Raw genomic sequence first — 26278 nt, forward strand, 5'->3', positions numbered from 1 at the left:
TATCAAAATGCTTTTCTATCTTTGGTTCTAAACAAAACTCCTTTGGGATCAATACACAACTGCATTTTCAAGAGGGAAATGAAAACACTTTTCAATTGTTTCTGCATAAGTTTTTGTCATGTTCAAAATACTGGAGTTAGGTATCTATCTAGTTACATTTTCTAGTGATAATATAACAGGAATATTAACATTAAAAAAAAAAAACAGCTTTAAGGGACATCTTTGGATTTCATGGAATTTGAAAACTAGTCTCAGTTTTCAATTTGACAAAACAACCATGGAAAATGTTTGAATGCCAATGACCAAATAATCACAGCCGAGTACCACTTGTTACCATCAGCTTCTAAGCCAAAGGACAGTTCTACCTTGAAAACAGCACACACATGCAGCAAATGTGACCCTGGAAATTTAGCTTAAAAATGCATCAGAAATATATTTTAATATAAATTAAGATAGCGCTCATAAAAAGCTTTAAAGAAGTCTTCCCATTTCTATATAGGAAAAACTTTGTAATGCCATAATGCTGTTCCATGTACCATTTAATTACAACCTTTTCGGCAGAGTGGTCCTCTTAGTTTAAGGTTGTGTTTTTAGCTTTGGCTACTTCAGATTTGTCCTAATTTTTTCTTTAGCAAATAAATTTCACATGGAAAATAAACATGGGAGAGTGAGGTGTCTTGGCGTTAGCCAAAGAGCTGTAACACTGAAATGCAGCTCCATGACTTTTAGTTCTATGACAAGGGAGCCTCCCTTCCATGAATGCAATAAAAGCTAAGGGACAGAAGTAATCACTGCGTGCTGCTAGATCATCTCCAGTTTGGAAAGAGCCCTCTCTCACAGGAGCCCAGGAATTTAGTACTGCAACTGAGTATTTTGAAAAGCCTGTAGCATCTAACTACCTATTTATCAGAACATGCTTCTTCCATTACTAAACCAAAATTTCTGAGCCTAAAATAATGAAAACCTAGTTACAGGCAAAATTTCTATGGGCTTGCAGGCTTCTCTTCCTATCAGTGACGAAACAGCTGATAGCATCATTTTCAGTGCCAAGAGCGCTCGCACCACTCTCAAAGATTCAGCCTTTCAAAATCTTTTTCTAATGGAACGATTGGTAATTAGTGATCTTACATGAAAAAATGCACATTAAGCACCTAAGATAACAAATGGAATAGCTTTTGTTAGGGCGAAGGCTTTTACATTTAATGAAATGTTAAAATCATTATCAGTATCATTTCAATCACTATCAGTAGCATCAGCAAGTATCATATATATGAAGTACCATTCAAACATGATTCCTAGGGGTTAAAAAGCCATCTTTCTATGAACCATCTTAATAAAGATACATCATAACAATTAAATTTGAATATAAGCTGAATGACACAAACAAGAATAGCCAATTCCAGTCTTCCACTGTTTTAAACAAACTTTAAATATGTAATAGCAAAGAGGGGAAGAGTTTTACATTACCGTTTTAACGGTCAAAACTGATGTTTATTGAGATCAACTGTATTGCGTGGCAATGTGCACTCACAAGCCTTAGGCTTCTGCCTGCAAAACTGCGTGTTCACTACCATGCCTGCCATGCTGCTGTTCTAGCTTTGACCATGCCTGTTAGTAATAAATGAAACGATACCTGTACAGATGATTTATTCCTCCCGAAAACATTTTAGAAGCAACAGTTTACCACCAAATAATATTATCATTTTTCAAGTCAGTGACTAGTACTCCTGCCCACTTCTGAAAAATACATAGCAAAACTGCATAGTAAGAGATCTCCACGACACAGCTTATGCAGTGGGAACACAGGCCTGTGCAAAAATGTAGTTGTATGAATGCACACAAAACTAAACTTAGTTATTATCAAATTGGCATCCATGGAGATTGCAGCATCCATCTGTTCAAGCGGTGCATACCACTGTCCTTCACACTATTTTTTTGGTCTCAATTAAGTTTTAGGCTGCTTGAAGGACACAGAAAAGCTTTTTTTCCTCTTCCTTTCAACTGTACATGCATTCACCAACTAACACTGTATTCAGGATTCAAAGACCAGTAAGAACACACACCGAGTTTCCTTTGAATCTGAGATACTTTTGTCAATTACACCTTTCTCTCCTACAAGACACTAGACAAAAATTTAGTGCTATACTAAGTAGCACTAGTATATGTTATTGCTATTACTAGCAATAACTAACTCTTACTGACCCCCGAGTGAAAATGTCTCACATTAGCTTGAGGCCATGGAAACAGCCATCACATGTTGGAGAGAATTTGCAGAAAATGTAGAAGTACTGAACAGTAGCAGCTATTTTGCTCAGAAACCACAGGAAACAGTATTTTGGCCAGTTTTCATGTATCTGTACTGTGAATTTGTATGGTAGCTAACTGAAATGGGCAACCCTACTCCCTTAAATTTGATGACCATTCGTGCTTTCAGCAGTACGTGGAATCAGTGACAGCCACATTTGGGATATATGAAGCCTCCTGCCTACCTTTAGAGAAGCAACCCTTTCCCTGAAGCACAGAGGCCAGCTCCCCCAGAGGTGTACTGCTCTCGGCAGTGCCTACCTGAAACATTTTGAGCCACTCCTGGAGGCCCGTGGGCGGCTGCACGGATGTAATGCGGCGACGCTGCTGTCCCTGCCCATTGGCTGCCCTCAGGTCCCCAAAAGTGGTAGGCGTGGCAGAGCATGGCACCAGCCCCGTAGTACTGCAGTACAAATAAAAGTTAAAGACACAAACAGAACATTAAGGAAACCTTAGAAGTCTATTGCAGAAAAAGAAATCTAGTATAAAGTTTCAATTATTAATTAAATTGAAGTCTTCAACTTTATGCAAAGAGATTACCAAGTCAGCAACATGAAAAACATCCGTAGGCCATTCAACGGGGTAGTTTCCACAGTTTCATCAGTTCAGGTGTTTCTCCCATTACAGTACTTCCAGATGGGGATGGGGAATGGGGGATCATTGCCCAAAGCTCCCCCAAAACACCAGTGCATTTACTGTCCAGAAAGGTTTCTCTGAAGATCCCTTTCCAGAACATTTCCTTGCCTTCCGGGCTCCCTTTGTGCCTTCTGATTGGTGACGCAGGAAACCAGAGTTCAGCATCTCACCTATATATGAAATACATTACTGCTGCTTCACTGCCAAACTGGAAAGAAATCTATTTTTATTTCTTAATATATTTTGTTGACAAAGAGATAGTAATTTGAAACCATTTTAGTGGTTCAGTAAATTGGAATTGGACTTTGAAATATTCTTCAGTATTTCAAAACTTGCATGTTGACGGAGTGACACAGGAGCTGATGAGAATGTTGAGGTAAATGAGGAAAGGAGCCTTAGATACTTTCTCAATTACAGTTTGATTTTTTTCACTCTGATGGGTTAAAAGACAGCTCATTCATATGGGATAGAGGTTAAAAAAAAGCTAGGATTAGGCTGCTGTTTTAGGAGTTTAAAGCAATATGGCCATGCTTTCTCTTACTCTACATGAAAGTACTTCTTTCACAGGATATCAAAGTTACATTCCCTAGCAGAAACTCTAGAACTCTAAAAATAAACCTGAAAAAGTAGAATATAGTGTGGGAAACCAAAAAACATTGTTTTTGCGAATGATAAATCAAGTGTTTAGTATGTCTGAGCTTCGGGGTTTTACTGACATTTCAGTGACTACAGAAATAGCTTCAAATGATGCAAGACAGGTTCATTTTAATATTTATCTCATAATAATGTATAAATATTTCACTATTTTATCCTTCCTGCTCCTGAAAAATAGTCACAGCATGTTCTAACATTTACACAAACTGGTAAAGAAGCTTAAGGGTTGATTTGGATAGGCTTATTTCTTTACTGGTAATTTACTGAGTAATACCAGAAACAGAAGCTGATGCAAAAACAGTTTCACAGATCAAGGATCTTCATCTAATGACATTTGTTTACTGACTTTACCTGTTATACACAAACATAGTTCGCCAGACCTGTCAATTTTAAAGAGTGTCTGATCTTAGGTAACATGTAGATACCGGAACTGCATCATTTGCCTAAAGTTTTTAAATAAAATATAATCAAACAGTTTAAGAGCTAGATCAGCTCTTAAATATTTTTAATGCTAATAATGATTCAAAATCCAAGTAACAATGACAACAGAAAGCATTTCTTTTAAACAAAATGTATTTTTATAGCTCACTCATGCATATCTACAGAGTGGCCCATTTAAGCTTCAAAGTAAGGCTCTTAGATTTGGCTTATACTGGATCTGCACAATGCATAGCCTTGAGCTTTCCACAGTAGAAGAGTTGTACTTTATTTTAATTTCTTCTGCTGTAAACTAGTTCTCAGTCAAAAACAGAGACAGATTCAGAACAGTAGCTAAAGATCTTTTTGTTTTGACATGACATTTAATGACAAGGTTTTTGTTCATGCCTTTTTGTATTTTTTTTTTTTTTGCCTGAAACAGCCAAATTTCTGGGGAAGCTGGCAAATATTGCACTGCTTTTGGACCTGACTGATACACCTGACGGAAGGTGTATCCTTTAGCTTGCAAATTGTTTACTTTCACCCAAGTGCAGCAAAATGTGTGTCATATGAAGAACTTGTGGCCAAACGAGAGTGTTTTTCCCTCAGAATAATTTAAAAACCTGGAAAAGCTACCAACTTGAAGGAGACACAGAAGCTGTAGCACGTGTTTCTCAGCAACGAGACACAATCTCTTTTTCTCTAGCACAGCATTTACACATCTGTAAAGCTATCACAGAACCTGTTTTCCCGCATTATCTTAACTTTTCACACATCATCTCATAAACCTCTTCTTAAAGGAAGAGGCATAAAATACACACTACTTTTAAAAGATGCAACACACTGACTGAGTACTATGACAACGTATTCAAAAGAACTAACATCCCCAACCAGTTTCAGATGGCAAGTACAGGGCTCAAGGAGGGCTGATACATAATATAGGGAAAAATGGATAGTGGTGCAAATTCAAAAATGATGGAATGCAGCACAGCTTCAGAAAGCAATTGTTATGGCAACTCCGTAGTAAGAGCTGCAGTTGTAACGCGCGCATCCAGAGCCCTACGCCACCACCACTGCTCATGTTTGGTAGTGCCTTGTTCTGCGAGGAGTCTTCCAAAATAAGTGCAGTTATTTGTGCAATATGGTGCCATTTAGGAGTAGTAAGGAGGCAAACTGGAACCCTTAATAATTTCATATTGTGGATAACAAGTACGTGCGTGTTCCTGTTAAGATCAGATGGTCTGCTCTGCCTACATAAATTTCCATTCTCTCATTCCTGTTGCCATAGCAAAGTGATACATTTGATCACAGTTTGTAACAGTCTTAGGGTTTATCACTATGCCTTTTTTTTTTAAAAAAAAAAAAGGATTGATTTTATACTTATCCTTAGGAATTCTGTTCTCTGAGAGTCTCCAAGTAAATCAGCATACTTTATTAAGAATTAAACACAAACCTCAACAGAAGAAATGCAAGTCTGGCTACTTCATTAAAACTCCTCGTCAGTTTTCATAATTTAAAGTAGCTAAGCAGCATATGAAAATTGATGCCACCCCTTCTTCTTCTTCACAGTGCTTAGCCTTAAAAGGAGCTATGAATCAGGCTGAGAAATTGGAAAGATGGGATATATACAAGTACCATGATTCAGTGATCTCGTACTGCATTTAATTACCTTGTGTATTCAGAGACTTTGCAGGGTTTTTTTCCCAGAGAGAAAGAACGGACCTCGGAGCCATGGTCCAACTTCCTCTTCATCTGCAAGGTGAGGGAAAAGGGTAACAATAAGGGTTTAGTTACATGACCAGCCTCACTCATGCAATACTTCCATAAAATAAATACACTTTAATTTTGCATTTCAACAAAGTTAACATTCATGAGATAATTTAAAGTAGTGTTTTAGTTTGCCTTCAAATAGTAATATTTGATACTGTTTTATGTGGTATACACACGTATTTTGGAAGTTGGAGGGCCTAAAACTATCAGAATAATGTTATTTGCTCTCCAACTTTCAAATATTAAAAAGGATGCACATATCTGCATGGTTCATTTTCTCTCTTCAATTCCTTGTGCTCAGGTTCATTGCCAATGCTACAGTCTCAAGGAAATGGTTAAATTTTGGCTAACCTGTCGGCATTGAAACAAATACTCATTTTAGGCACTGTAAAGAATATTCAAATATATCATTTCTTTAACACATCTAATGCTTTATTTTAAAGTTGCATATTGAAAATATTCATAAAAACTGCAGTACAACAGACTGCAAGATTAACAGATGTTTTTACAAACAGGGTAAGGATGAAAACCACTAAATCTCAGTCGTGAATGTCGCCCGCAATTAGATAAGATCAAAAACAAATAATGAGCAGGGCAGCTGCTAAAAGGGGAAATCAGTCTGCAAAAATTACCAAAGAGATGTGAGGCAGTAAAAGCCATATTTAACCAGTCAGACAAATAGAGATTATTTTCTACATACTTAGGTAATCTTTAACCACAGGTTCTTGGACTCTCTGGGACATATTTATGGCAAATGGAATTTCTGGGTTTTTTTTTTTTTGGTAGTGTTCTTTTTTCCCTTGTAGATGTGATTTAGAGCTGACTTGAACCAGTAGAAGGATACTTACTGCTGTTTAGAACTAGCAGCTGCAAAATACATGAACTACCTAAGTAGCAATTTAGATTTTATTATTTTCCCCCTTTTTGCCCCCGAAATTTCAGATTTAAGATACACGGTGTAGAAGTTGACATCCTGCATGTAACACTGAATCACTCTTCTTTCACACTGCATCAGAACACAATATTTTTATTTAACCATTTACTGCATCAACGCACTGGCCTCAAACAAGCCGGCTCCTCCGAAGCCGAAGTTGCACACAGTTCGCTTTTGCTTTGATTTTTACGATATCGGCTCGTTTAGCGCCTTCTTCGGAGCCCGTCGCTGGAGCTCCGCGCGCGCGGCAGCCCCGGCCGCGCTGCCGCTGCCCCGCACGGGACGCGCGGCGCTGCCAACATCGCACCGGCGCCGCCGCCCCCGCAGCGCGGCAGGAGCCCCCGGCGCTGCCCCCAGACCAGCGCCGAGCGCGGCCAAAAATAACGGGTTCCATCTTCTAGCGCCGGGCTGCACCAGCGAGCCCAGCGTCTGCGCGGAGCCGAACGAGACGCGCGCCGGAGTCTATCTCGGCATTTTATGACAGACTTCCCAGTAGGGATTTTTCTGCTGGGGGAATTTTTCATCCGCGGCTCCTCTTCCCGGGCGCTGCCTGCCGTGCCCACAGCTCTTCTCCCCAAGGGGCAGCCGCAGTTTTGCGGAGGCTCCCGCGGCGGCGCGGGCAGCGCAGGGATCCCCCGCGCGGCGGCGGCAGCGCCGCGTGACTCCCCTCGCCGGTCTGTCCCCGCGTGCGCGCCTTTCTCCCCGCGTGTTTCAGGCAACTTTCTCCCGCCGCCGCAGCACCGCGGGGGACGCTGACGAGCGGACGCCGCTCCGCGCGCGCTGAAACTTTCTCCGCGGCAGCGGCGACACCGCGGATCGCCGCCACGGCCGCGGGGGGAGCCCGGCGGCGCATCCCGGCACTGCGGCTCCCGCCGCCGGCCCCGCGCGGGGGCGCCTCCCTCCCTCCCTCCCTCCCTCCCTCCCTCGCCGGCGGCCCAGCCGCGGCCCCGCGGGCGCGCAGCGGCCACTCACTTTGTAGAAGATCATCTTGAGGGCGCCGTAGAAGCCCATGGCGGCGGCGGCGCGCTTCCCCTTGCGCGGCGGCGGCGCGGCGCGCGGCCGGCGCCCGGGCAGCCGCTGGCAGAACAGCCCCGTCTCCGGCAGGTAGGTCACCGCCTCCCGCGCCGACATGCTCGGGCGCGGCGGCGGCGGCGGCACGAGCGGAGGGGGGACCCCGGCGGTGCCGGGGGCGGCTCTGCCCGGCCCTGCGCTGCGCTGCCCGCGCCGAGCCGCGCTCGCTGCTGCCGGCCCGGCCGCCCGCCCGCCTCCCCCGGCGCCCGCTCCGCCCCGCCCCGCCCCCGCCCGCCCGCCTCCGCAGCGCGCCCGGCGGCGCGCGGCACTGCGGGCGGGGGCAGCGCGGCCGTTAACGGCTCCCCGCGCGCCGCGGCGGGTAACGGCCGCGCGGGGCGGGAGCGCCGCCAGGGCCTCCCTCGCTTATGTTTGCCCCCTTTTGCCCCCGTCGCGGCGTCTGGCGCTCCTCGCCGCTAACGGCCGTTAACGGGCGGCGAGCCCGGCCGCGCCGTCATATGGCGGCGGGCGCAACCCGTTCCTCGGCAAGTGCAGCCGCGTTAGAGCATAACAGGGGAGACGCTGCAGCTTGCCGGAAAATGAAATAAAATAAAGGTGCTGAAATACCCTCTGTTGGCTAAACCCTAGAATAAACCGACTTCGAGGAGCCAGGAGTTGCAACACCCCGATCGGGCAATTATGTAATATTCATTAAAACATTAATTTGCTTTTAGAGCAGCTAAGGTGCAACACGCGCACTCGTTTCTCCGAGGAAGCGGGATCAGCCTGCGCACAGGCAGCGCTGCTGGCCTCGTGCAGGGCTCTCCTCGCGCAGGGCTGGCACTGCTGTGGAGGCAAAACCTGCAGGAAAGCGCTGGAGAAAGACAGAAGGGAGCTGCTCCTCTCCCGACCTTGCCCTTGCCTGCTCTGGGCACGACGACAGCGCCCGCTGAGCTCACCCCTGGGGTGACACTCAAGGGCACCCAAGTTCCCAGCGTGTGCTGGGACCTGCAGCCAGCACAACAGCAAGCACAACAGGCAGGCAGCTAGTCTCTATAGACTCCAGCAGCTGTGTTTTCCCCTGTTTTCTGGAAAGTTTTCTGCCCAAGTACATGGCAGTGCAGAGAAGAGGACCTGCAGGTGCAACATTCACCTACTCTGTGCCAGCGGCAGCTGGAGGTGCTCTGCAGCCCTCTACCTTGGGGCACATGCACAGACACACAGTCAGCGCCCATGGATTTTGGGGAAACCTCTCACTTTATCACCCAAGCTGGAACAAACAAGTAGAGAAGTTACACATACCCAAAGGAGGGGAAATACTTTCTATAGGACCCTTCAGCTTTGTTAATACTGAAATAAATCCTCATATCTATTATTACTTATTACAGCTGTCAGAAGGCACTAGGTAATTAGCAAGCACAAATAAGGCAAAATTACTACAACATATGAGATGTCTTTTCTCTACAGTTTTCCAAATCTCCAAGCTAACACTGAGTCCTCAAAGCCTTTTTTTCTGCCTCCGAGTGAAAATGGTTCTGCCCATCAAAACTTGGCATCTATGCCATTATCCATTAAACCGCAGTGCTGTATATTTTATGAGAACAAAATGGTCTTGAGTTGACTTCATACCTCAGATAAGAACTGAGCTGTACATGTCCCAGGAGACTATTACTGTCTTCCTCTTCTAGCACATCACATGTGAACGGGGAAGAGAAAAACATGCGCTACGACTATGCATTAAATAATCACAGGAAGCAAAGTAATACCCCCATCATCAAAGCAAGAAGGAGCTGAACATTTTCACTGTGGGGATTTAAAAACACTTTATGTACATGCACGTGTAATGTACGCTATGATATTACCAGCCCTCTGCCCTTCCTCCAGCCTGCGGACAGGTGACGCCCGTTACCTCCTCCAGCACCGCAGCAGGTGCCGGCCAGTAACCATCGCACATGAGTCTCTCCCCAGCCCCAGGACAACGTAACCTGACGGCAGAACTGGATTCAGCTTTTGAGCAAATGTGCTTCCGTGCAAGCAGTCAGTGGGTTGAATGATAATTAGAAATTACTATTTTCTTCTTTCTGGGAGTGCTGCTGCTGATCCCTTCCCTTTTGATGATGGTTGGCAGAAACTCTCTCATCGTAAAACAACAAAACAAAGACCTCACTGCCTTAACTGCTCATCTAGTAACCACAAAAATCATCTGCAGGTTACAGAAAACTTAGTATATTGCATACTTATTCTACACATTTATTCTCCTCATTTTACCTACAGATACAAGTGACAGATTTTGACATTTTAATGGTGACTATTTTTCATCTAGCAACATAGCTTTCCTGGAGCAGAAGACAAAAAATGCATAAGGATATGGATCCCACCTCATTTAATACAGTTGCCTATAGCTTTAGGGTTCTGTGCAATTAGAGGAACACCCTCTGCCTGACGTTCAGTAGTGCTGGCTCCAGTGCAGCTGGGTAGCAGCAAGATCATGCCAGATCAGCCTCTGCTCTTCGCCAAAATGCCTAACCTCGGCCTGGGCTCTCTGGAGCTGCCCCAGAGGCAGATGCTCCCCATGGTCTCGAGCACCTGGGGTCATTTTCATCTTTGGAAAACCTCTCGGCTAGACTTGGTGTCACAAATACACCGTGCTCTCAGTTACAGGAAATAACATCAGAAATGATTTTAGGCTTTGCATGAGTGGTAGGGAGCTGCCACAGGACTGCAGAAAATCAAGCAGTGCTGCCAGCCACAGTCTGGGAAAGGAAGCAGAGGAGGAGAGGGACTCCAGATCCTTAGATGCTTTTGAGGGCCTCATAGCGACTAGCAGAGATGATGCACCCGATTATATCTTTACTGACATTTGCAATAATCTTTATTGCAGTAACTTAATATGCTCTAAGATAAGTTGCTTTGTGGTATGAAGTGTGTGTTCATCATAGACTAGCATAAACTGAAGGAAGCTAATTTATTAAAAATTAAGCAAAGAAAAATAAAAGTTGCTGCATTTCTTTCCCTATTTCACACATATTCAATTTTAAGGATTGGTTTTATTTTGTTTGAGCAGAAGATAATTTTTCAAGGAGGTTTTAAAACCATAAATAGCATACAAATCATGTCATTTGGAAAAATGTCTACACCAAAATTATTCAGTTTCCAGTGGACACAAGTCCAATCTTATTTCCCGTCAGTACTGCCAGCTCTTAATTAATAAAATTTCATATCGTCCAATTCTTTTCCTGTTGGCAACATTTCTAGCACCTTTACCAGTTTGTCATGTGGCATGCTGTAATTAAGACCGTCTATTACTTCTAATGAAAGACTAGAATGAATTACACAAATCACCCGCAGAGCTATATAATCCCCAGAAGAACAGAGATTACCATGCAACAGACCAAAGAAACAACATTCTTGTTTTTTTTTTTTTTTTTGGTGGAAGATACATTTTTGAGCGAGGAGACCACAGCGCAGCCTGGCTGTGGTAATGGACAGTCAGCATTTTAGAAGCCCCTGTGTTCCAAGCACGGAATGCAGGAGGTGCCCGTGTGCGTAGCGGGCGTATGGCGGCTCCGCGCGGCCTCGCGGCACTGCGGAGCCGCATGGCAGCGCCGTCAACGCCGGGAATGCGGCGGTCCGGACCCTGGGTACTCGTCCCGTTGGGCAGACCTCTCCTTCAGAAACATTTCAGAGGGATTTTTTGTGCGGCTTGATAGGATGGCTTTTTCTTCCATCCAGGAAACAAAATGCCCTAATCGACCGGGGCCAAATCGACCAGGGCCTTGGCTGCATCAGGCTTACCCTGGAAATGGTGAGAAAGACCCAGGAAAGGCAATCATGCTTAGTTATTTTTGCCCCTCCTTCAAATTTGGACCAGCTTTGGTTTTAAACACTTCCCTTCTGCTCTGTAATCTAGTTAGGGCAGCTGCAGCAGCCAGGGCTTTGTCTTCTATATTTGACCTCTTCATCCGACCACATAGTTCATTTAATTTGCCAAATGCTCCCATTCAGGCAAGCAGCCGACCCTGCAGAAGAGTACTTCTGCCATCTGCTTTGGACATCTAACTACAGCTTACTTTAGCACACCTACATTTAAGAGCCTAAGTTCCTCATTCAGCCGATGAGAAAGGCAGATGCTCGTCCAAGTCTTAGAAGATGAGAAAAAACAAACTATAACAAATTTTGAACATCTTAAAATGCAGTCCAGGGCAGCTTTGCCTCTACAGACTGGCACTGCTATTACTGAGAGATCTTTTCCCTTTCAAATTCATTTCATAGTGTAACGAGTGACCTACGGGGATGCTGGAAATTCTGTTTTCATGGTGTAAGTCTCCCAGCTCAGCCCCGGCCAGACCCTGACCTTAAGGCTGTCCACGATTGAAGATTTATTAGCGTGCATCCTAGGTGCTGAGCTGGAGTGACTTCATGGGTAAATTCTATACCTGGGGGCAGGCTGAGACAAGTTTTTAGGACATGGCTCAATTAAAGGAAATTGATATTTGGATAACGGGCAAAGTTCAAGAGTGCAATTTAGAAGTACATGAACTTATCACATAGATGTCACCATGTGTTTGTGTAGACTACATAATTAGAAAAAAAAGATGGGACAGAATAGACTTAAAGAATGAATGAAAGAAATGAATTTAATAGCACTGGCTCGTGAGTTCTTACTTAAGCTCTTACTACCAAGGAAGATGGAAGTGTAAATTGGTTCCCTGGAATATAATTTTTGGCTGCAGAAATTTCTAATCGATTTACTTTTTTAAGCAGTAGCCACAAAGAGGTCCATTTCAAGCCCAAGCCCATCTCATGTAATAGTTACTCAAACACCACTCTGCTTTACTGCAAGGTAATGCAGATTTATCAGTAGACTACTGATCAATACCACATTTTTACAATATGTATGTGCTTATGGTTTGGGATGAAGTAGGGGAAGTAGCAGGAAGAAGAAGGATCTTTGCACAGAAACACTACATTAAATTGTACAAAAGTATTCAAAATTTACTAAAATACAAAGAAAACATCATACAGAGTATGACAGGTATTACTTGCATAATGTTTCCTGGTAAAGCATTTTGAAGATTGTTTCAAACTCTTTTGCCCCACGCATTAGCATTCTTTATTTCCATGTAAAGTACTGTAGTTAAAACTGTAAATGGTCCTCAAGTTTTGTTTTACAGGGAAGGCATATGGCAGAGATGGCAACTGAAAAAACTGATTAATGTTTTTTAATAAATCCTGATTTTATTAGAATAGGTTGAACTTCAATTATACCCATTTAAATAAGTTATACCTTTTTTCAAAGGCGCAGCAGAGGACCTATAAAAGATTTCTTTTGAATACTTGCCTTTAAAAACTAATTTAAATTTTAAATATATTGTGATAGGATTCAAAAGGCATGTTACTTAATAGCTACACAAAATAGCTTTGCGAAGGGTGCATGCATGAAGCACAAGTAATACAGGCGAGCATTAGATGCAAAGCATAAGCCCTAGGTTACGTTTTCAGAGCAGGCAGCCTGCAGAGAGCGGCTCAGCGCGCTGCAGTGTTGCGGAGCTCCCTGCTGAAGGTCGCCTTTCCTGCCCCCTTGGCCGGCTGTGCGTAGCTGGGCACAGAGCTGCAAACATATGGCTAGGGCCCTATCAAGGACTACAGCCAGGGCTGCCACATGCCCGCTTGCGATGGGGACAGTAAAGACACCCCGGTCGTCCCTCCTCATTCCCATCCCCACTTGTGGGATCACAAACCTTGGTGGAAACGCTTTGAGCACCGCATTACCGAACAGCCATAGAGTGAGGAGAAGTGTTTTTAAGCCTTCTTTAGAACAGGTTTTTGGTTAAATCTTCCCCACATCCTCACAAACACGGGAGGCAGCAGGAGCAAGCGAGCAAAACGCGGGCAGGGCACAGACCTCTCGCAGTAGCGACGCCGCTGAGAGAAGGCACACGGAACCGCGATGGCGAGCGCGCGCCCGCCCCTCGCACCCGCCGCTCCGGCCACGACGGCGAGCGCGCCTGCCCCCCGCACCCGCACGCACCCCATGGGTGTTTAGGCCGCTGGGAAGAGCGGCCCCTGTCCCAGCGCTGCCCGTGGCCCCTCATCCCCACGCAGCCCTCGCGGGAGCCCCCGCAGCACTGCCCGCCCATGCACCCGGCTAGCCGTTCAGCTGGTGACGTTCTTCACAGGGCTGTTCTTCAGCCAGGTTGCACTTCCCATCTCCTTCCCTGCATGGCCATGGAGATGCTTATGCCAGCACCGCAGGAGGTAGAAAGCTGTGAGTTTTTTCCTTTTTTTCCACCCCCAAGCTCCTGCAGCGCTGCCTTAAATGCATGCCAAACTACAGCCTTAGGTGAAATGGCAAGGAATTGCATTTTAAGCTTTGTCTTCCCAACCAAGAGAGCTTTATTCGCACACACACAGAGCTGCTTACATGCATTAAAAACAACACGCTTAAATCTCAGTCAGGTAAGAACGGTCACAAAAATACTGAGGTTTTACTGTGAGCAAGCACGACAAGGTGAACCACGGGCAGGATGGATGTTCACCTTGCTTAAACACGTCATCCTAAAACTCCAGGCCTATTCTCTCATTACAGCTGCATTTTAGCTATTTTGCTGAAAACAAGCAAAAATAACTCAAAATACTCTCTTCCCCAAACTTTTTTAAAAGGTAAATTAAAATAAAAATATTACAAGCGATTTGAAGCTGACTCCACTGATTTCCTGCGACAGCAACCACATGCAAGTTCCCTCAGAGAAATCTTGTATAATTTGTTTTAAAGCTAGCAATATATTACCATATAATAAAGATTTTCACAATGTATATTCATAAGGAACAGAGTCGAAGTTGCTAATGCAACCTTTACTCTCAGGAACCTGTTTGCTGTGCAACAGGAACATTATGAGTTGCTTTTTTTGTATTTTGTTTCCTCACAGCCCTGTTAGCATTACTCATTTTTCAAGCAAGGAGGAGGTATTACACATAATGCATCTTGCAAAACATTCACTAATGGCAGCAGATCTTGGTACGAACTGTGACTTTATTCATTGTGCCCCCATTAAAGTTAACTGTAATCTATTTATTATATCATTAAACTTGATCTAAGATGGATTCTATATATAGCCCCGCTCACAGCCGCGGCGCTCGCTCAGGCCCAGCGCTCCCGGCGCCACGGGCTGCCGAGGCAGCCGCGGCCTCGGCGCAGCCGCAGCCCCTCGTGCCCTGCTCCGCAGCGCTACCTGCGTGTTACCGCTACCACGAGGCTGCCTGCAGCGGGGGCGCCGCTCCGAAGGGCGAGCACGACGCACGCGGGCTGCTACTAAGCCCTACTGCGTAGGCACAAAGATGGGCCCTTCTTGGGGACACTAAAAATAATCCGGAATAACCACGGTCAGTTCCTTTTTCCAGCATTTCCACAAGAAAGCCGTGTCGGTTTTGTTTATGTTGGCAACAACGTTTCCAAATGGTGAAAATGTACGTTTTTCCTTTTCTTTGAACACCAGAGGGTCTGGTATGGAACTGTTTCTATGCAAATACAAACAGATTGGGAAATCAATTTGTATAGGAAAAAAAAAAGGCTGCTTGAATTCAGACATCTTTCAGAAAAAAAAATCTGTCTTTCGAATTGAACACCAGTGGAGCACTGGTATCTACTACCTGTTTGCTGATAAGTTTTCAATTTTTATGTTCTTCAGAGATTGCTTAATTCTGATTGTCAAAAGAAGTGCTTACTTATCTGACAAAGTGTAGAAATCTATCTACAAAATGCTTTCTGTCCCTCACTTGTGCTACACGAGAACGATAAGAAGTTAGTGGTGAGCCCCCAGGCTATGGGCTTAAAGAACTGCTGGAATGAGAGATTATACCCAAAGAATTTAGGAAGAATTTGAGGAATAAACTATTAAAAGCTTCAAATTTCTTTTCCTAACTGCACCATCCAAATGAGCATCCAAAAGAGTTAGAAATGACAGGTGTGAGATGCTTGCACTCCTAAGGAGCTGCCTACCCGGACAGCCCTGTGCATCCTGCACACTAATAGGACAAGGATCCCATGGGAAAAAAACAACTTGCCAACCCACTTCCTTGTGCACATACATCAAGTTTGCAAAGGCAAACTTGGGCATGTTCTTGACACGGTATCCTGCAGGATTTTATAAAGGGAACTAAATTTTTGCCCAACCACCCGGCATTACAGCGACTCCCTGCCCGGTTCACCCGTGGCCTTGTTGCCGCTCGACCCTCCATGTGATCCCGTGCTGCTCCCGCTGAGAGGCGCGAGGAGCGTGGCCGGACACCTCCCTCGGCGGGAGGGCGCTGGGCGAAGGTGAGACACCGTGTGCAGGTACAGACCCACAGGAGCCATGACTGTCAGGCCTGCAGCAGGTTTGCTCTAGCGCACGTATGTGAGTATTCCTGCCTCATCAGCCTCACGTGTTCCTTTATCCATCCCTTTTCCCTCTGCATAGTAGCTGCGCGCCAGCAAGGGGATGTCAGCGCTGCGGGACATCTAGGAAATGTGGCTTTTTTCTATACCCGGCCACATTCTCCGCAGGGCAGATGTGACGCAGCATCGGAGGGAAGGTTCAGCCCTGCCGTTGGCCGCAGCACGTGCAGAGAGGCCGGGGAACGGTGCACATCGCTGTCATGATCTGGCCACGCACGGACTCCCCACCGCGTACGTGTCACAGGAAAACAAGCATTTGCATTTCCCAAATTTAGACACACACGCTGCCTTACTTTTAAGTGCTGGCAGTTTTTATAAGGAGGACCATTACACAACCCACGTCTACACAGGGAACAGAGAGGGGACTTACTCATCCTCCACAAACCCCTGTGATTTATTGCCAGGACAACTCTCCCCTCTACCACCTAAATTACCGGGGTTTCTTGCCCCGGGCACATTCCTCAGGCTGCGGGAATCGATGCCAAACCTTTGCACAACTGAAAGGCATGTCAGGCATGCGGGGGTCACGCCAAACGCTTTGAAGCCTCTCTAAGCCACTGTCATTAACCTTATGCTGCGCAATTTCACATCAAAAGGGGCTACAGGCAGAGCTAGCAGCCTAGCAAACCTGCCCAGTCTCAGCAAAGTCCTCCCCAAGCAGGTGCCCCGAGCGCCGAAACCCCGTGACACACTTGTCTGCGCCGCGAAACGCAGCCCTGCTGCGCCAGGGGTCAGCAGCCCCTCATCCAGAACCCAGGGCTGACAAGGGCTGACCAATTTTTGCACTGAATCTAGCGCTGTTGAAGTATGATCAAGGATAAATACCGCTAATACATTCAAGCTCAGAACAGGTGTTGGTAACGGATCTCTAATAGAATGGAAGAGGTTTGATATACGATGGCCCATTACACGGTGTTATTTCGGTGTTCAAAGATATTTTCAAAAATCACTGCCTAGATAAAGCCCAAGAACTGCAGCATATAAAGAAGAATGTGGATAGTTTTTCACTGTTGGCTCGCTCCTTTAGGGAAATCATTTTGCTCAGTAAAAACCTTATGCTCCCTTTATCAAGCTATTATATTTATATAAGAATTAAAAGCCAAAGCCAATCTGTTTCTGCTCTCATGGACAACTGCATATTGCAGCCATTACCTATTCATAGACAACACATATATTTCACCATTTCCCCAGGACTTTGGATAACTCGCCACTTCAGTGCAGTGCAACTGATGTATTCCCTAAACCAAATCCATTCACTGTGGGATAAACAGCAAGTCAATTCCTGTTCTTTGAAACTTAGTTACATCATTTATAGACAGGATGGAGTAAATTGAAGATTTCAGCAGTACTTGGCTTGCTGTTCGATTCGTCTATAGCCATAAAATTAGAGGGCAACCATGGTTTTAAAATTTATCATGTTTTGGAAGTTAGTATTAGTTCTTAATATTTCCTACATCCAATTATTGAAGTGCATGTAGCCTGTCTAACGTTACTGATTTACCAAAAAAACTAACCCAGTGAAGTACTGCAAAGCACAACGGCCAGGAATAGTTCCAACCACCAATGCGACAGGCTGCAAATGTAAAGATTATTCTTTGCATCTCAAAATATTTTGATATTCTAGGGAAAGGCAACATATTACAAACTATTTGTTAAAATTATTACACAAGAAGAGGGATTAAAATGCTCTAAGAAAGCTTATGAAAATATGCATCTAATTCATAATCCTTTGCTCTTACTGAAAGCAACCGCTAAAACATGTTATTAGCTATAAGAATACTAAAGGGATGTCAGAGGGGTTCTGATGGATCTCTGACTTTTCTTGCCCACTTCTCTTTAATACCATATTCCTTCTCTGTTATTCAGTCACTGCCAACTGGTATAAGTACGCCAATCTCTCTCACAGAAACGGGAAGAAAATTCAGCTCTGCATTATATCCCTGCTGACATTACGGAGAAAGACCAAACAGAAAAGGAAATGGAAGTGGGAGGGAGTATGAGAGCATTGGCCTGCAGTTCGGTATTTACCAGTCTCAGTCTCCTGATCCGAAATTTGGCAAAAATCTACAGACAAAGTACCGTTAGCTTCCTTGGAATTTAACTTTTACTGCAAGCTTCGCACATCTTACCGTTTGATTCATTTAATCTTATTTCATACACGGAGCAAACTAGGTGATTGAAAACCATTTAAATCTGAATAATCCCTGTTTTAGTTCCTACCTCCAGCAAAACATGCTACCCGCTACTGACCAAATCAGTCAATTTAAAATAGATTTAAATCTCTATAGAGTTATTTAAATGTTGTCCTGATTGTCAGAGATAAACATTTCTGCCTTTGCTGATTTCACCCTTGGGACAAGATTTGTAAATGTTCACTTTTGCCCCTTGTAAAAATCACAGATAATGTTTAGGAATACTTGACTCAAAAGAAAATTCTCAGAAGAATTCATTTCATGCTTATGTAAATATATTCCTTTGCAAAAATTTAATAAACAGAGTCTTAATGGAATACTATAACCTCATTCATGCTTTTGAATGAAATGATTTAAATTGGCAAGAACAAAGTTTAAGTACACTTCTTCCCAGCGAACTGTCGACAGCATTTTCACAGCCTGCAGGGACAAGTATGACTCATGCTCATGCTGTTCTTCAAAAACTCTATTGTAAAATGCAGATTTTCTTCCCCCACTGGTTTATTGTGCTTTACAAATAACTACAAACTGAACGAGACTGGACTCAGAAGACAGACCACTATCACCAGAGGGATCAGAAACTCCTAGGAAATTATGACTCAAAAAGCTGGTTGACCAACACGAGGAAATCTTCTATGCTGTTTCCTCCTAGACTCCTGGCACACTTCAAAGTCCCTTCTGGCAACAAGTTACTTGAAGTCCTTGTGTTTAGGAAACAAGGGTGGCCTCTGCATTTACATGCAGCTTTACACTGATTAGCCCTCTACTTTCCAGGTACGCAAGACTGAGGAAATAAAGATGTTTGCTCGTAACCAAACCAGTCAATAGCATGAGAATTTTACTTTACAAGACATCAGGCAAAGTGTTTTTGTTTTTTTTTAACCCAACTGCAGGAACATTCTCTTCATATGCCTTTATGTCTGCTAATTCCCAATTAACAAAATAAGTTTGGTATAAAGCTAATTAGAGTAGTAATCAGTCAGCCTTCAGTTTAGATTGAGCAGAAGATTGAACCTTCTAAAGAAAACACAAAAAATTACTAACCTTCCTTACAATTCAAAGCAACATTTCAAGTATTATAGACTTCTGGGTTAAAAGCTAAAACAAAAAGATAAATTTCAATTTAAGATAGGGGTGTCAGTCTTGTTATCAGTACGAGCCTTCAAAGAGCTCTCTGCAATTCTCTCCTTTTCAGACACACAACCCTCAACTTCAGGCCGAGGTGTGTGGGCTACTGAGTAGTCAGAAGAACTAGCTGCTCTCAGAGTAATATCTCATCAAGCACAAATTTAAGTAGGTTTTGTGTTCTTTTGCGCAAAAATACTACCAAAAAAAAGTGACCAGTACGTAGTTTGCCATGTCACACTGAGGAAAGTTAAATGGCTTTCAGCAGATGAGGACATCAAGAAGGGATAATGCTGGCACAACGGTGTCTTGTTTACTTCTCTTTTCCTGCTGACTCTTCGTGTAGCCAGCAGGCTCTGTTACGTGCACCTACGTCAGGAACAGGGAGCCTCCGACGAGGCGCAGAGCAGCCCATTTGTGCTGCGCTCTGAAGAAAGCCAGGGCAGCGGCAACCGTGCGCCAGGCTAGCTGTGCAGTACTGCATGCTAAATGCGGGAAACAGAAAAGAGGAAGAGTCAGCACAGAGTCTAGACTGATCTAAAAGATGAGTCAACAGTTCTGAGATGCTGAAAATCCAATTCATTTCCCATTTCCAGTCGTTTCAGAGGACTTGTATTACTATCTAAAAGGCATCTGTTTTGAAGAGTTGTGATCCTAGAGCGGTTCTCTAAGCAGAGGCAGAGCACACAAAGGTTAAAGCGGGATGGCTGTAGCAAAAGTGATCTCATCTGAGAAGGAAAAAAAAAAAAAGGCAGAAAAACAACCAGAATGCCTGCTCTTAGCTAACCCTGCAAAAACTACATACTTCTCGTTGCAATAAAAAGTGGAAGCCTAACTCAGAAGTTTAGCAGATGCCTGAGGGCAAGAAGGTTGGGACAACAGCCCAAGGAGCAGTGAAGAACTTCCAAGCTACACCCAGTATTTTCAGTATACCCAGTGCCATTTTGAGGCTCTCTTTATCTGCATCTGGCAGTGAGCATTTGTCTAATATGGTATCTACCTGAATGTGCAAGTTAGCAGGGCAAGTATCTTCAATTCCCAAGGCGAGTTTGTGCTTCAGGATACATTATACCTTTGGAAATGAGAATACAAATAAAGTTAATGTCTTCTCTCTACTACAAAGCAGGAAATGGTATTTCACCTCTTCCTCTAGAGATAGAGCTATCCTCACAATTCACAGAACGACTAATCAAAAAGGCAGTTGCTTTCTAAACAAATCCCTGCGTTGTAAGTAGCTGATGGTCTTCCTCATGGTCAAAAGTGTTTGAGCGTAGTTTGAAATCAGATGGACACAGACGGCTGCTGTATCATCCAGTTGGGCTCCGTCATGTATCTAAATTATGCTCCACCACAGACCTTTGAACAGTTCTATCTATGTCGAAACAAAACCAGGCCTGCCCAACGACAACCTCAGGCTGGAAATACTTATCAACTGATTCCTTCCAGACAACACAAGAATTTCAGGAATGAAAATTAACCACTTTCTACCTCCAACAGATCTTTCTAAACCTTCATTCCCTCCAGATTTTCGTCTCCTCAAAACAAAGCCACAACTCTCAAAAATGCTCTAGAGGAGCATAGGGATAAGAATAAATTTCCCAATGCTCCAATGTTAAAAAAACAAAACAACCAAAACCAAAGAGAAACAGTATTACAAGCTCTCAAAAATGTTTTTATATGAAAAGAAAAAGAGGAGCCAGCTTGCAGCAGTTTCCACATAATGCAATTATACAACCTCTTATCTGTATGGATGACAGCACTGAATTGCATTATTCCTTTTGAAGCCCTTGGAATTGAGGTGAGAATATTATCTTGATCTAATACCAGAATTGAGCATATTTGCTTCGTCACGTTAAACTAATTTTAAGGAGTCTCTAATACATTTTTTAGCACTTTTCAGGAGTGATCTTGAAGCTGGAAAGGAAGAGAAGAGATAGCTTAATGTGTATAATAACATAATAATGTCAAATAATATCAATGTATCTTGTAATACCATCAGCTATTCAAAGATAGAAACTACTTAGAGATATAAAAGAGACCCCAGCTCACTGAGACAGCAGGGAGCAAGAGGCCCATGAGCTGGGACTTTGGCAGAGATCAGCAAAGGACTAAAACTTGGCTGGGAATCACATTGTTTTATGTCGCCACTTCCACCTTTTGCTTGTAAAAAAAAGCCTGGGGCAATGGCTGGGAATTGCAAGCCTGTGAGACTGCATTCCCCATACCAAGGCTTCTGTACAGACCACAGAGAGGAACGCTTTAGACTACATCAGGAGAAAATTGCACTAGACGAGGGAAAAGGAAGTCTCTTTGAAGAGGAGGATATTACGATTTTCCCGGTTCTTATCAGATCTTTTAAAAATCGATTTTCATATCTAAGGGAAGATGACAATTGGCAACCAAGCACATTCTACATGAAGAACAGTCCTAGATGGCAGTCTGGCTGCCAGGCAGACACTCTTGTCTCTGCCCCCATCTCCTGTGGACGGAACAGCGTGTCTCTCTGCGGAATCCCTTCCCTGGAACACACGCAGAGAGCACCTTTGCAACCTCTTCCGAAACCAGGGAACTGAAACCAGCTCTGGGCACTGGAGGCCATGGGCATATTCCTCTGCTGGATACAGCTGTACCAGCCAAACAAGTTTACCTCTTCCCTCACCTCTGCCAGCAGAACTCCTTAACCACTTCCAGTCAATGAGCTAGGTATATATCTTTAGTGGATCTTTGCCAGTAAATGCAGTTTTTTTTTTTTTTTTTTTTTTTTTTTTTTAAGAAGCAATGTGATGAGCAACTCAATAGGCAGGCCTGAAACAGCAGCAGGAGCCGCTGTTGGCTGGCTGCACAGCAAATAGGATGCAGCTGGGGCTGGAGGGTGACGGGGTCACAGTCACAACTGCTCAAATTCACAGAAGCCCAAATATACCTGATTCCCACCTGCAGGTTAAATGACCTGAATTCTCCAGGAACACTTTGTAACACCAGGGTCTGAACCCAGACTTCATAAACCGATATTACTACATCAGTGATTAGAAAGTTTTCTCTCCTGAATCTGATATCTGTAAAGAACAGCACGTCTACTTTAAACAACTTAACGGGTGGCTTTCTTTGAGATAGTCTAATGCTAAAGGCTTTATCCACTATCCAATTACCTGCCACGGGGCTCAGTTCAGGTGCAATGGGCTGCTGTGGCTGCAGGCGCTGCCTTGCCCGCCTGGCAGCCCCGGTCCGTCACGTACAGGGATCCCACGGTGCGACCAGGCAGGCCAAGGCACCGGCTCTGCAAGGGCTTGCCATAGACAAATAAGCAGAGAGCATTGCTAAAGCACATTTCACTTACTCACTTCCAACAGCAACTTAATCGGGCAAGCAAGTCCTTGGCCTATTTATTTATTTTAAAGGAGTCGGGAGTCCTGTTTCTAGCGGTGCAACAAATGATTGTGCAACATCTCTGTGAAAATTATAACAACATATCCTCAGGACAGACCTAGGAGGTCTGAGTACTGTGAAGAATTATGTGTTTATAAATACACGAGGGGGCAGCTCTTAGTCTGCTAACAGCAAGCAGCAGGGGTGAAGACTTTGACTCATGATGCTCTGCTTTCAATTTACAAGGTAAGTTAAGGTAGCGGTAGGGAGCAGCAGGACAGGCCCACAGCCTGAGCACAAGCCCTTCAGGGACTCTGGATGCGTGCTCTGGCTACCAGGGCGTCCTGGAGTCCACGCCACAGTTATTTTATTTACCCAGTCCAACTAATATAGCAGATATGCTTGCATTTTAATTTTAGAGGCATAAAAAGCCTGTATCAGTCATTAAGACACATCAGAGGTACAAAGCCTAGAAACTTTCTATTGCTTTCTTTTGCCATTTACTTTTGATGTCACCAGATGGCAAGGGCTTCCAGTGGAATGGAAGTTCCATGTTGCTGCTCTCAAATATTTTTCATAACTTGCACTTGCACCAATGTAAAAATTTCATTCCAAAACAGCCATTAAGGAAGTTAAGGAATGTTCTCCAAACTCATTACTGAAGTATTTGGAAGCACAGTACTTCCAAGCCGCACACCAGCCTTACCACCTACCATGTATTGTGAACTATGTGGGTTTTATTACTTAATATTTAACTTTTTCCTCGTTCTTACTTTAGGGTTCTTAGACCTGCTTTTTTTTTTCCATCTTGTTCTCTATCAGACAGTTAAGGACAGATTTCATGTTTTCTTTAGTAATAATTTCTTCATTCAGCTTCCGAAGGGAACGGGGCAGCTACTATCCTGAGAGATAATCTGATTATTGTAATAATGTAACTACCAATAATTGCCAAGAGATGGAAAAAAAGTGCAAAGGGAAAACAACGGAAAGACAATGTACAAGGAAAGTGGAGATATTTGATATAGTAAGTAGCAGCATTTACATGCTGATTTCACTGGCGAGCTTTTTCCCGGCTGTGCTTCAGCCAGCAGGCCCTCGCTGACACGGGGAACACCGTGTTTCCTGACACGCTACCGTTGAGCCAGGTGTTAACAAGGTTGCCACAGTTGTTCATCACCCACCCCTTCCTCTGCTGCCCAACCTCACCAGTCCCCAAACCTTTATAATCCACTCCAGCTAAGCAAGCCAGGCTGCAAATACCAATTTCATTTCAAAAAATGATTCGGCCAGTGGATTTGAGAGGGCAGCTGCCATAAGCAGTGGGGTTGGGCTGAGCTTACATAGGCAAATAACTCTGGACGTGTCTTTCTAAGTGATTGCAACAGTGTAAGGGAAGACCCTGAATTTAGTAGAGACAAAGTTGTGAATCATGAATATGTTCATGTTCTCCCTACCCATTCTGCTCTGGGAGCAGAGCAAACAAAAACAGCTGGAAGAAATACCCCCTTAAGCTGCTCAGTTTCTCCTCAAGAAGGCAACTAAGCTCTTTGCCAACAAAAGTGCTCTCCTGCCAGCTTAGCCACAGCCAGATAAAGAACTTGGTTAGCATAAAAATAGCAGGTGAAAAGAGGACTTCAGGACCTAAGTCCTTATGGCTATACCCACAATACTGGCATACAAATGGTCATCCTGCCTACGAAATGTGCTCTGGCAGAAGTACTCATACAGCTTTCTTTTTCACCCCCCAAATCTTCTGTATGCTATCATGAAAGCATATTCATCATGCATGTGTTCTGCATGTAAAAGTATAAGATGCCACAGGCGATTGCTGAACAGACTTTCCATTCAGAAATGAAAAACAGAATGGGAGGATGCAGCTTAGACCAAATACAGAGATACCAGGAACTTCAGTAAAGCCTAATCAGTGGATGGAAGTTTAGGGTATCTACAAACTGGTTTGAAGGACACCTTTAAAAGCTGTATCTGCAAGCTTTTTAAGAAATTCACTCATGTACAGAAAATCTGCAATATGAAAAAAATCCTAGGAGGGAGAGTTCAAATATACACAAGAGTACAAAGTCAAAGACAGTACAAAGAATTCCTGACCTTCGCTCTTCTTTCTTTTCTTTTTCTTTTTTTTTTTAAACTCCTGCTTGAATACCTGTTTTTTTGTTTTGTTTTGTTTTTTTCTTTTCTTAATCTGCAGAATTCATTGGTTACTAATCATGTCAGGCCAATTCCTCACTCACTTTTTTTTTAGCAAGGTCATGATAAAGAAATAATTGTATTTTAAGTTACAGCACACTATTTAAAAATTACTACTTACTTGATAATGGCAGTTTGATTTTAATCATTCTTTTATCAGTAAAAACATGTTTTGGTTTATTTTTTAAATACACAGCATGCTTTTCCTCGGATGGAATCTCCCCTCAACCTATCAACAATTTCTTTCAGCTTTAGGATCAATTTGTTGAGCTGAGACATATGTAAATGGCAGATAATACAAATCTGTTAACATAAAGTCCATAACATACCAAGTACATAGGTAGCTTTACAAAAGGAAGTTGACTTTGTTTAGAATTATAAAACTACATGCTAAGCTATAAACAAGATAGACAAACTTTGGCACAAAGAGGTATACCACTCCACATCATTCTCAGCTGGTGGTCTGAAACGACTGTTCTTTCTCTTGTGTGTTTGGAAAAGAAATCAAAAGAAAACAATGGTAAAAGGCTTTAACTTTACTGTTGAGTGCTCAAAGTAAACCATTTCCCTACTCAGTGTTAACTGGTGTTGTATCTGAATTCAGCCATTTTTATTTATACCCTTTCCGTCCCATTTTACTCACAAGACACCAGAAGTCACAAAGACAAAACCCAGACAAAGAAGAAGGAATGGGGTGCAGGGAGGAGTAGGGATGCAGGCCTGAAGGTCAGTACCTACTTAATCAACATCTCTTCAGTCTCCATAGGTGACATTTTTCTACTATTTTCTGCAGGCTTTTTGAGTAGAATATTGGAGCATGATCGTATGTCTAAATCCTAATAAAATGTCAACGTCCACTACTTGTTGTATCTCTAATTATGACGATTCCTTCCTACATATGGGATGAGAAAAATACAATTTTGTGTTCACGGTGTCCCTAGTACTATGCTTTAAATTGTGGCTTGACATAAGTTATTTGCTAACCAGAAAGGCATTACATACGCCCAGAGTTTAATAAGAAATAGCAGTTTTATTAATAAAAATACTGCTTCAAACCTTGAATACACTTCGAGATACAAGATTTTTAAACAGCCCAGGGATCTTGGTGCAAAGCAAGCACTACAATCAACAGCTACGTCACCATTGCCACAATGAAGCAGGACAAGAGCAGATTTGATTCTTCACTGCTCTTTCAAACCAGGAAAAAGGCGACCAGGAAACCAAGCTGCA

General features: G+C 43.6%; 1 protein-coding gene across 2 annotated transcripts in view; it reads right to left on the minus strand.

The window, feature by feature from the left end:
- The window catches only part of FBXW7 (F-box and WD repeat domain containing 7), a 165970-nt gene that overhangs the window by 22873 nt on the left and 116819 nt on the right, over positions 1 to 26278 (minus strand). Inside the window, exons 1-3 of one of the 2 annotated variants that reach the window (XM_088526566.1) lie at positions 7688 to 7862; positions 5681 to 5763; positions 2566 to 2707 (exon numbers count right to left, since the gene is read on the minus strand). In XM_088526566.1, the coding sequence (XP_088382692.1) occupies positions 2566 to 2707; positions 5681 to 5763; positions 7688 to 7846 (384 nt within the window). In that variant the 5' untranslated portion in view covers positions 7847 to 7862. Of the gene's footprint in view, positions 1 to 2565; positions 2708 to 5680; positions 5764 to 7687; positions 7863 to 26278 lie in introns of those variants that run through there. The other variant, XM_088526565.1, reaches the window with a different exon arrangement.

Source organism: Tinamus guttatus, unplaced genomic scaffold (assembly GCF_059628265.1).
Source record: "Tinamus guttatus ecotype Peru unplaced genomic scaffold, ASM5962826v1 Tinamus_guttatus_pri_ptg000247l, whole genome shotgun sequence".
Taxonomy (NCBI): Eukaryota; Metazoa; Chordata; class Aves; order Tinamiformes; family Tinamidae; genus Tinamus; species Tinamus guttatus.